We start from the raw sequence: 12,471 nt of genomic DNA, 5'->3' as shown, positions 1-12,471 counted from the left end.
GCTTCCCAATATGCTCTTCCATGGGGTATTTTGGGATTTCAACCAGTTCAGGGGGTGAACAGGACCTTAAACCAACCCTTGGATTTGAAAAAAAAAAAAACTAAAAATAAAAAAATAAAAAAAAAGTATCAATACAGCTTGATACCGAGTATCGGACATATCGATACTTTGACCCTTGACTAGAACCATTATCCAACTTAATTTTAGCACAATGAATCGCTAAGCAGAAAACACAAGATTTAGGCTCAATATTAAACTATGAAAGCATGTACATAGTCATTGGGAGTAGGATGAGATAACCGTCACTAAATAAAGCAGATGCTAGCAATGAACCCAAGAGACCAGCTATCATCAATACTTCTATCACGTGGAGTGGAGATATTGTGGTCGGGGTACCAGCTACTCTCCAAATCCAAAACCCAATACAGAATAAACATATACATATCACCATTACCCTATCTGAGGGGCTTACATAGAGCAGCTGTACAGAGAAAGTTAACCAGTGTAATTGGCTAGAAACTTGACCCGATAGAACCATCTTCTCAACCCTTGCAGCATTTTCCCATTATCCTGTTTCAGCATTTGGACGTTGTGTACTTGCACCCGAATCAACAGTTCTCATATTCCATATAAAGAAACTAACTTCCACATGCCAAACACTCTTCTCTGTTCTCCAGAGAGCAAACCATTTGTGCCATGCTTGCACTAACATCATGCACTGGCTTCACCTTCTCTTCCTGTATTACCACAAGGAACTTGAGCTTGATTAAAAAACAGGAAAAAAATATAATGGTAGTGAAGATGAAGATACAAGTAAATAAGACCAACTATTATTACCTTGAAAATTGAGGTATCAACAGTGAACTTGATGGCATCTGCTGCAGCACGTGTTCGTAGGTAATACATCCCAGTTTTTAAACCCTTGGCATATCCAGGGAGCAGAGGAAGTTTAGTAAAGATATTAAAAAGTGAACAAGAACAAAAACATAACTAAACATTACAAGTGCACCAGGATGTTTATTTGATCATCTTTGAGACCATCAAAGCTTTTGATTATAAACAGCATGAATCAAACCTAACAAAATAATAACCATCTAATTGATGGACCCTTGTGTCCCAACTATAAAGAAATTGCAGAAGATCAATTATCATAGTTTAACCAATCAGATAAAGAATATCTAAACCAAGATAAGAGATGAATTCACAATGTTGCTCTAACCCCAACTCCCTCCACCTCCAAAACATGTTCAACAGAAACATATGCTAGAGATGACAATTCATCACAAAAATGCATCAGATTTCCCTAAAATTCATCACAATTTAGAGAACTAAGCATTGTATAGAGGAAAATACCTTTGACCAAGCATAGAAATGCAAGGAAGTAAGCTTCCCAAAATTAGGTTGGTCCATATGGATATTTAGGCTCTGACTCTGATCTATGTAACACCCACGATCAACAGCCATGTCCACTAATGTCCTTTGCTTAATCTCCCAGACAGTTCTGGTGTTATATAACAAATTAGCAATATTCTATGGGCATGCAAATACAAAGGATATTTAGCAAACATATAAAACAAACAAGGAAATGGAACATCCATACTTGTAGATAGACTTGAGATCATCAGGAATCTCTGGGATTTTGAGAACAGAACCATTCTCATAAATTATCTTGTTCTTAAGAGCAGGAGACCAAAGGCCCATCTCAGTTAAGTCATGAAGGAGGTGCTTGTTCACCACAACAAATTCACCACTGAAACAAAAATTAAAAAACAAAATAATCAGATCTGCAAACCATAGATTGTTGCTCCAAGTCAAAGATTGAAGTATCAGCATTTGCCGAGAGTTTCAAAATGGTAATTTTAAGAGACAGACACTTGGGAAAAACTAGAATACAGTGGACGCCCACAAGTCTTATAAATATATCAATAACACAAATTCTACAGCTCAATTGGAGGTAAGGTAGACATAAAGTTGCACATACTGTAACAGCTCGTAGGAAATAATGCATTTCAATCAACATAGAAAACAACAACCAATTGAAGTTACATTTGTATGCAAAATACAAATGAATCCACTATAAATTCTATAGTTACATAAATGTATACTCCATTTAAGATAATTTATATAAAAATTTTCAAATGAACCCACTATTATATAGTTATAGGCATAGTGCATCCAAAATTAGATAATAAATTATATACACAAATGGTCAACCTGCTACAAAATAATATGCATGTAATGCATTACAAATTTGTAATTCATAATGGGGACTGGAAATCCACAAAGCAAGTTAATTTAATATGCAAGTTAGATTTCTTAGACATTCTTACTAGTATTAACATACAATTCAGTATTATATTTTAATTAAGTTGAAAACGCATAAGCTTAATAGAAAGCTTTAGATAATGCATTGACTAAATCAGTCCATATCAGTCAATGGGTGTACCATGGACCGTCTTGGGATTGGAAACATCAAGAAAAGGAATATGGCGTTGTTGGGAAAATGGTTGTGGAGGTTCACAGTGGAAAAGGAAAAATTGTGGACAAAGATTGTGGCTAGCATACAAGGGCTGGAAGACAATGGCTAGGATTCTAGAATTGTGGCAAGGGCTACAGTTGCTTCTCTATGGAAATCCATCCATGATCTGCTTCCAATTTTCTCCCCTTGGATCAGGTACGGTGTTAACTCTGACAATCGAATAAAATTTTGGAAACATCTTTGGGTTGGGGTTTCACCTCTAAAAGACCAGTTCCCTTCCTTGTATGCTCTGTCAGATTTGAAAAATGAACTTATCTCTTCTTTTTTAGTTCCTTCAGACTCCACTTCTAGTTTTGGGTGGAACATCAACCTGCGAAGGGCAATTAGGGATACAGACTTGGACAGCCTCTTACCTTTATTAGCCATCCTTGAGAATATCTTCCTTGATCCTAATAGGGAAGACACCAGAATTTGGATCCCTTCTACTTCAGGAACCTTCTCTTGTGCTTCATTTTTTGAAACCTTAACTCAGTTATCTAACCCTTCTGGTGTGTCCTTTCCGATTAAGGAAATTTAGAGCAAGCCCATTCCTCCTCGGGTTGGGTTTTTTTGTTGGGAAATTTTCCTGGAAATAATAAATACAAATGATCTACTTCAGAAAAAGATACTCAATTCTTGTTTACTTCCTAATAGATGCTCTCTCTTTAAAGATGATAGGGAATCCGGTTACCACCTTTTGGTCTCTTGTAAGGTTACTAAAACTATTTGGGAGTGGGTACTCTCTCGCTTTGGGTGTACTTGGAACCCTCCTGAGAGTGTCCAAGGTTTGTTCTCCCCTTCGTTTTTCAGATGGCCTAAGGGAGGGAAGATGATGTGGAGTATTAGGGCAGCCGTGCGTTGGTCACTATGAGAGGAAAGAAACTCTCGAATATTTTCAAAAAAGGAGAGATCCTTGGAAGAACTATTAGACCTAATACTTTTAAGGGTTGCCCACTGGCTAAAAACTATGGAACTGTTCTCAGACTCTCCAATAGTTGACCTGTTAAGAAACTGAAAAGAGTTAGCAACCTCTACTCTGTGTAAGAGGACTCTTAGTCCCTTGTGGTCCCCTCCTCCCTCCGGATTTATAAAAGTGAATTTTGGTGGCAGTAGCATAAGGAATCCAGGGCCCTCTGGGATTGGGGGAGTTTTCAGGAATGAGGAAGGGATTGTTATTGCTCTGTTCTTAGGCCCTATTGGAGAAGGACTCTATTAAGGCTAAGATCCTTGCAACTTTGGAAGGGGTTCAAAGAGCAAGGGAACTAAATATTAGTCGACTGATTTTGGAAGGTGATTCAAAGGTGGTGATTAGCTGGTTGAAGAAAGAGGACAATGGCTTGTGGAGTTACAATAATGAAAAGAAAAAAATCTTATGGCTATGTAGGGGCATTGAGATACAATACAGTTGGGTGAAAAGGATTGCTAATTCTTTTGCAGATGGGTTGGCCAAGCAAGGGGTGAATAGGGAGGCTATTTTTTGGGCTAATTTTTAACGTTCTTACTAATGGGGAGATAAGACTCTTCATCTCCCCCTTTTTGTACCTAAAGCTTCATAAATCTTAATAAAGTTTCTGTTATTGATAAAAAAAAAATGGGTGTACCATGGACCTCAGCCAAAAAAGGATACATATATCATACCATTATTTTGAACAATACTCCAAGTCTTAATTGAAAACACAAAGTTAACTAGAGAGAATTATTAACAAACCTCAACACTCTGCGACTATAGATATTAGAGGTGTATGGCTCAAAGCACTCATTGTTGCCAAGAATCTGACTAGTTGAAGCTGTGGGCATGGGTGCTACAAGAAGGGAATTTCTCACTCCATTCTTGGATATCAATTCCCTTAGCGAAGACCAATCCCACCTATCAGATGGTGTTACACCCCACATATCCGGTTGAAGAATTCCCTGCACATCACCATTATATAAGCTCCTGTACGTGTAGGTAGTGTATGGCTCTACCATATTTTTGCCATTTTACATGCATTAGATGACAACAGAATGATTACAAAAGATCCTTAAATGAAAATTATTAGCTTGGTTGGGGGGCAAGGCATCCCCCCCCCCACTCTTTCTACACATTTTAAATGCACACAATTCAACAAAACACATATGAAGGGGATCTTCACATTTAAATTCAACCCAATCAAGAGATAACAACAAACCTGCTGCTCCTTTTATAGCTAACAACTTGATATATTCTATCTGAAAATCTAAGTAGTGCATATATTAGGTGGTTGCAATTGAAGTGCCAAAAATACAGTAGAGCCATTGCTGTGTATGTCCCATAAATCAGGTACCCAACTTGCACCCTAAACATGGGCACAAGTAAACAAGGTAAGAACGGAACTAAGAACACAAGATAGGATAAGAAGTTCTTCATAGTCACAAACCTTGCTCAGAGGACTCCCACTATATGTCTCATAAGAACCTTCTTTTGCAGCCAACTCTGCAGAAGTTTTAAGGGCATGATAGTATATGGTCTCAAAGATGTCTTTATTAAGCTGTTGTGCCTGCAGATATAAACAAATATTAACTAACCTATATAAACTAGTTTAGAAAGATACCAAAACAAATTCGTTAAAATTCTTTTTACCTCTTGCGAATCAAATGGCATGCCAAGTAGGATGAATGTATCAGCAAGGCCCTGAACTCCAATCCCAATTGGTCTGTGCCGCAGGTTTGACCTCCTTGCAGTTTCAACAGGGTAGTAGTTTACATCAATTATTTTGTTGAGATTTGATGTAACTACTGCAGTAACCTGTCTCAGCCCCACAGGTGACAAAGTTTAAAAGCACTGTCTTAAGCTCACATTCTAATACTTGTAATGAGGATACAAAGTAGGAAAGTATCTGCATATTGTACACAAACCTCTGCTAGTTTATCAAAGTCAAAGTATCGGTTCGTGTGTCCTCTACTTCCAACCAACTTCGATGGGTGTGACTCAATAGGCACCCCCTGGTACAATAAAAAAAGAATGAGTATACAGGAGCATCCAGGATACAGAAAAACATAAGTAAAGCATTTTAGAATACTTAAATGCAAATATATCACCCACCTTCTCCCTTACATATCGAGGTAAAGCAATGGATGCTAAATTGCAAACAGCAGTTTCTGTTGGACTTGTATACTCAATAATCTCAGTGCACAAATTTGAAGATTTGATGGTCCCCAAATTTTGCTGGTTACTTTTTCTATTGCAAGTATCCTGCAGAAATAGATCAGGATCAAGAACAGAAGCCAAGGAATCTTTACAGTTGAGAGAAGTTACATTTGCATTCATACCTTGAAAAGCATATAAGGAGTTCCGGTTTCAATTTGCGCTTTCAGAATCTCAAACCAGAGACTGTGTGCAGAGACAACCTTCTTTGCTTTACCCTATATACAGAAATATAGGAGCTTATTAGAACCTGCCAATTGAAAGCTCAAACAAAGACCCAACCTAGAAAGCAGCAATGACATTTACCTCTCTCTCATATTTTGTGTACAGTTTCTCAAATTCCTCACCCCAACAGTCAGCCAGACCAGGAGCCTCATTGGGGCAAAACAAGGACCATTGTCCATCACTTTGGACTCTTTCCATAAAAAGATCAGGAACCCAAAGAGCATAAAATAGATCCCTTGCCCGGTGCTCTTCCTGTGATAGCACCAAAACTTAAAGATGAATGCTAAATAATAAAGCTGATGGACATAGAAACTGTGGCTCAAAGAGCAAAAAAATGCAAAAGAACTGAACTAGCAACAGAATTAACAACCATTTTGCAGTGAAACCATCGAGATCAGCTACACACAAGTACATACCTTTCCATGGTTCTTTCTGAGATCTAAAAACTCAAATGCGTCAGCATGCCATGGCTCCAAATACACAGCAAATGCACCTAGACCAAGCATGGGAAAAGTATGAAAACAGGATACCAAGTAAGCCACAACATCAGATTAATACAAGCAAAACATGCATAGAACAAATTCTGTATGTGCATGCATGAAGTAAACTAATATTTTTTTTTCTTTTCCTTTGTTTCCTTTTTAGAAAGACAAAGAGCATTAGTAGAGACATGCTTAAATATATGATAACAACAGTAAGAGATGATTGAGAAATTGACTATTGACCATCTTACCCTTCCTCTTGCCTCCTCCCTGATCAACATAGCGAGCAGTGTCATTGAAGACACGCAGCATTGGAACAATACCATTGGATGTCCCATTTGTACCACAAATGTAACTGCTAGTGGCTCGAATATTATGAACAGAAACACCAATTCCACCAGCAGATTTGCTGATCACAGCACACTCCTTCAAGGTATCATATATTCCCTCGATACTATCATCTTTCATGCACACAAGGAAGCAACTGCTGAGCTGCCAAAACAAACAAAACAAATTTGAGCCAAAGGATAATGAGCAACAGAAATTACAACATACAAAAAATATATGTAAAACATACTTGAGGCCTCGGAGTCCCAGCATTGAAGAGAGTTGGAGAGGCATGAGTGAACCAACGCTGTGACATCAAATGGTATGTTTTGATAGCAGAATCAATGTCATCCTTGTGGATTCCAACAGCAACCCTCATCAACATGTGCTGTGGCCTTTCTACAACCTTCCCCTGAACCTTCAACAGGTAGGATCTCTCAAGGGTTTTAAAACCGAAGAAATCATAGTCAAAGTCTCTGTCATATATGATCTCACTGTCCAAGCGTGCTGCATTCTGAAAGAGATAGGAACCATGTTAACATATTTAAAATCCTAGAATCACAATATTCATGAACATCTAAACAAATAACACACAAAAGAAGAATCATATTCTCATAGCAGACAACTCCTCAACACTTGTAGATGGGCCTAATTGGCAATAGGTCCTCATCAAATTGGATACTGGTCTCTCTAAGCGTTTTTAGTACTCAGCACTGTATTTGAGTGTTGCAACCATTTCATTTCATAGTGTTTTTAGTATTCAGCACAGTAGATTCTAGCAATGTCAATGGATGAATTCCACCAAGAGAAAAAATCCATGCTATGATCTACAACTAAAAGGAACTCTTACAAACATTTACCGCCATATGAATTAATATAAAGCATGCAGGCTAAGAGTACCTTCATGATTATTCCGTAAATATCATCAGCAATTAGAGGAGCCTTCTGCCCAGATCGTTCATTGAAATGGTTGTACATGATCTTGATCCTGCACCAACAACGCAAATCTGATCAACTCTTCCGAGTATACCAAGAAAAAATTAGACCAAGACCAAAAAAAGTTACAAAAATAAAAGAAATTCAAATACAGAATAAACTTACGTCTCTGAAAATGATTTTTTGGTATTCTTATGCAGATTCGAAACAGCAATTCTAGCAGCCAGCTACATTCACACAAACAAAAAGAGAAACAGAATCAATAATAAATCAACAATCAAGCCAAATGCCTCCTATCTTCATTAATCAACATCGTCAACGAAGAAGCAATAGACCTACAAATCTTAGTCCGATGACGAAAACCAAAACACAAACGCAAACCCACTATTACGAGAAATGAAATACTTACGGATGCATAATCCGGGTGATTTGCAGTCATTGCAGCGGCAGTCTCGGCAGCCAGTTCATCAAGCTGGCTTGTGGTGACACCCTTGTAGACCCCAGCGCAGACCTTCTGAGCCACAAGCACTGGATCACAGTGATCAATGCTCAACCCATAACTGAGCTTCTTCAAACGAGCGGTGATCTTGTCAAAATGAACAGCTTCCTGCCGACCATCTCTCTTGATGACGTACATCTTCGATCAAAGGAAAAGATCCCCTGTGTGGGGAATTTCGTCGAACAACTAAATTGCAGGGAGAATTGCAGGGAAACAGAATAGACAAGGAAAGGGATTTATAGGGAGGCAATAGTGTACAAGAGAAGAAAACCCTAGGAATTGGTGCTTAAATAAGAAAAATTTTTAATTAATTTCTCATCTCAGGCTTTCCCTCTTCTTTGGTTTTTCAAGTTTCCCGCCAACTTATGAAGAAGAAGAAGAAGTCTGTGGACTGTGGTCAGTGGCGTATAAACGGGTTCCCGCTACCTGACTTTATAAAGCCGTTAGGACCACATTCATCTACGGTTTTGATTGATTTTTCTAGTGAAAAATAATAATAAATTCGTTTTTATGATGATGATAATGACGGGGATGGCGCGGTTTTGGGCCATGATGCTATGTAGGCAAAATCTACATATTTGTTACGGAAATCACGCTTTTAGCGTTGGATTAGAATCCTTTGTGGTTCTACGTATAGATTTGATTTTAGCGTACTTTATTATTCTACAATCAAAAAGGAAAAATGAAAATCAAAAAGTAATGATTCCGCACCGGGATCCACGCTTGTCTTTTTCGTCCCATCTTGATGGAATAACAATTGTGGTGGGGGGCCTTGACTCCAGTCTGTAGGCTGTAGATCTCAGAGGCCAGAGCCAGCCCGGGTCCGTGTGGATATGGGCCTTGGCTTAGGGGTGATCATTTCAGCCCGGCCCGGCACAGCCCGCACAAGTTCGGCCTAAAAATTCTGGGCTTGGGCCTGGGTTTTATGTTCAAGTTCGGATTAGGCTTGGGCTACATCAGGCCCACAAATTTTAGAATCAGGTTTGGGCTTAATATTTCAAGCCCAATCTGGGCCCGGTACAACCCACATATATTTAAATTTATACATTTTGTGTATAATGTATATACATGTTATTTTACATTATATTATACACTTTATATATAAATATTATAATATGACATGTATAATTTATATTATATGTAATATTTTATATTATATAATATAAAATAAAAGTTTATATGCATGTTATGTCATTTAATATAAAATATTATAGATATGTAATGTTTTATATATGAAAGACATTGGCCTATAATCAATTTCGGCCCCACCTGGCCCGTGTAGACCTAGGCTAGGGCTTATGTTTCAGGCTCGGAACCAACGGGCCTGTTCTAACAAAAATATAAAAATAAAAAATAAAAAATAAAACAACCAGATAATCGTTGTCTAGGTCGATGGTTCGATTGCTCGGGTCAATTATTCGTAGACCAATTCAACAATTTTTTTTTTTTTTTTGCCAAAAGGCGGTTTTGGGTGAAACAAAACCAATCAAGTGATTAGTTTTTCTTCGATCCAATTTTGAAAACATTGAGAGAAAAAACTATATATTGGTCTGTATTGATGCGTATCAGTTGATACAGTGTGATATAGGCCAATACGCATCCATGTCGGTTTGATACATCCATTTTACAAACCGTATGCTATGACCATGGACAAATACCAATACGATATATCCCGTATGTGTGTAAATTTAAATCCTTGTTATACTTTGAATCAGATAAGAACACATCATACTTTATATTGGCACTCTAGCTCACATATGTTGGAAAATTAAATGGCCTGTTATATTTAACAATAATTTTTTTAATTAAAATGAAAAAAAATGAATTTGAGAGTTATGAGAGACTAAACAAAGTAGGGAAAATCTTGCAGACCAAATCCCAAAGCTTTAAGAAAATCGGTGGGAGCCACTTCGGTTTGACCTAACTCAGATCTAGGGATGTAACAACTTGTTCCCTCTAGATTTATATAAGTGTGTATGATAGAGAGATTCATATGATGAACTCTTTAAAAGGCCTTCCGTCATTAGCATGAGGATGGGTTTATCAGTAATGAGGAGATGCACCATAAAATTGGGTTATCCATTTGCTGGTGAGTTTGTTTGATTGCTTCATAAGATGATACGAGCGTCATAGACCGATGTGGGAGGGGCCTATCCTAAAATGGAAGACTCTTTCACGGTACCTTGGCATTCACGAATATGGCGGATCTGCACTTACTGGACATAAAAGTTTAACCTAAAATGGCAATGAACCTTGTCTGACAGAGGCCAAAGGGATAGCTCATAAGATAAGTGGATATGATCATTCACAGAAAGTGGTAAGGCTTTGCAGCTGAAACAGTTGGCTCCATGCACCATATGTGATTTCCCACATTTCCAGAGACATAATCGCGTCTCTATCATTGAGATGGGAGGGAAATCTCATTGATGAAGAAAAGGAAATTGAACATAGATTAAAAGCCTTTTCTATGTAAATAACATGAATCAATTTATGTTTGTGGACTAATAATTTGCATTGCCTTTTATAAAAAATGGCAAATAGACAATTCACTAAACTGTTGGACAATAATAAGCTTAAGGGCCCAAATTATGCTGACTAGTTTCGTAACATTATGCTGGTGCTAACATCCGAGAAATTGGACAAAGAAGCCAAAAACCTTGCATCGAAACATCCGGATGACAGGGCTTCCGAGGCCCAGAAGAAAAAGTATCAATAATGGAAGGAGAAAAATTCTCTTGCCCGGTGTTATATCATAGCCTCCATAAACAATCTGATACATCAATAGTTTGATAAGACCGAACTATCCAAGGATATCACGGATAGTCTGAGGACTATGTATGAAGAGCAGAATCGTTCTATTCGACAGAAGGTCCTAAAGTTGTTTATGACCACTGAAATGACTAAGAACCAACAGGTCATGACCATTGTCTAAAGATGATGGGTTATATCAATGAACTGGAGGCTCTCGATTCAAGGCTTGACGATGACACTAAAATTGATGTTGTTCTAAACTCTTTGCCACCCTCTTTCAATCAGTTTATCATAAATAACATGAATAAGCTTAATGTTAGTTTTCAAAACTCAACAATATGTTGTAGAGGATTGAAAAATTGATTAAGAATGATAGGCCGATTGCCATGCTTGTTAAAGCTAGAAAATCGGGCAAGAAGAAGAGGAAGGCAAAGAAAAAGCCTCAGAAGAAAGTTGACAAGACCAAAAAGTAGAAGAGGGATAAGACATCTGATGCCTGCCACTTCTACAATAGGCCAGCCACTAGAAGAGGAATTGTCATTAGTATTTGGAGGCCAAAAAATAAGGTAATTTTGAATCATTTGTCATAGAAACCAATTTGTTGGTTGCTTCTACATCTTTGTATATTGACTCTAGGGCTTCTATTCATGCATGTAACACATTGTAGGGGTTCAAGACAATCAGAAGGCTGAGTGACAGAGAAGTGACTCATTACTTGGGGACTTTTGCAACTGTTGCAGCTATAGCCATAGGAAATGTAGAATTGTATTTCGACGAATGAGTTATTTTACTTAATGATTGCCTTTATGTACCTAATTTGAGAAAAATTTGATTTCTGTTTCAAAATTGTATATAGATGGTTATTATATTTTATTCAGTAATGTGATTATTATTAAACATAATAACAAATTCCTCACTTATGGAGAATTTGAGAATGGTCTCTATGTTCTCCATCCTTTTCTGTAAACAAACTTAACCGAAACTGTGTTGGATGTAATCCCCAAAAAAATAACATGTGATATAGTTAATCCCACGTGCCTGTGGCATTACCGACTTGGCCACATTAATATAGATCGTATCACTAGGTTGGTAAAAGATGGTCCTTTAGATTTTGTAACTATAAATAATCTTACAACCTGTGAACCTTGCCTTTAGAGTAAGATGACGAAACGACCATTTACAGGTAAACCTGAAAGATCTACAGGCACACTTGACCTGATACATACTGATGTATGTGGTCCCATGAATGTTAGGACCCGTAACCAGCACATTTACTTTATAACATTCACCGGTCATTACTCTCGATATGGTTACGTGTACCTAATGAGACACAAGTCTGAATTCTTTGAAAAGTTCAAGGAGTTCAAACAACAGGTCGAGAAACAGTTGGGGAGACAAATTAAGGCCCTTCGATCACATTGATGAGGTGAATATCTCTCCGACGAATTAAGGGACTACTTGAAAATGGGGTTGTATCACAATTAGCTCATCTTGCTACACCACAATTAAACGATGTATTGGAGAGGACAAACCAGACTCTATTGGATATAGTTCATTCACTTATCATCCA

The 12,471-nt window shown here is 37.7% G+C and overlaps 1 protein-coding gene across 1 annotated transcript; it reads right to left on the bottom strand.

Moving 5' to 3' along the window:
* Positions 1-220: 220 nt before the first annotated feature.
* On the bottom strand, positions 221-8,674 carry LOC104589604 (ribonucleoside-diphosphate reductase large subunit-like). Its single transcript, XM_010247967.3, has 17 exons — positions 8,061-8,674; positions 7,817-7,878; positions 7,616-7,703; positions 6,966-7,229; positions 6,640-6,880; positions 6,323-6,399; positions 5,988-6,158; positions 5,807-5,899; positions 5,580-5,729; positions 5,393-5,479; positions 5,118-5,282; positions 4,915-5,034; positions 4,227-4,429; positions 1,601-1,750; positions 1,354-1,501; positions 838-921; positions 221-737 (listed from the first exon to the last, which is right to left on the bottom strand). Exons 1-17 carry the CDS (start codon positions 8,286-8,288, stop codon positions 639-641), a joined length of 2,430 nt encoding a protein of 809 aa, XP_010246269.1. The 5' UTR covers positions 8,289-8,674; the 3' UTR covers positions 221-638.
* Between the last annotated feature and the right edge of the window lie 3,797 nt (positions 8,675-12,471).

Source organism: Nelumbo nucifera, chromosome 1 (assembly GCF_055504915.1).
Source record: "Nelumbo nucifera cultivar China Antique chromosome 1, China Antique-T2T, whole genome shotgun sequence".
NCBI lineage: Eukaryota > Viridiplantae > Streptophyta > Magnoliopsida > Proteales > Nelumbonaceae > Nelumbo > Nelumbo nucifera.
This window is presented reverse-complemented; position numbering and strand designations above follow the sequence as displayed.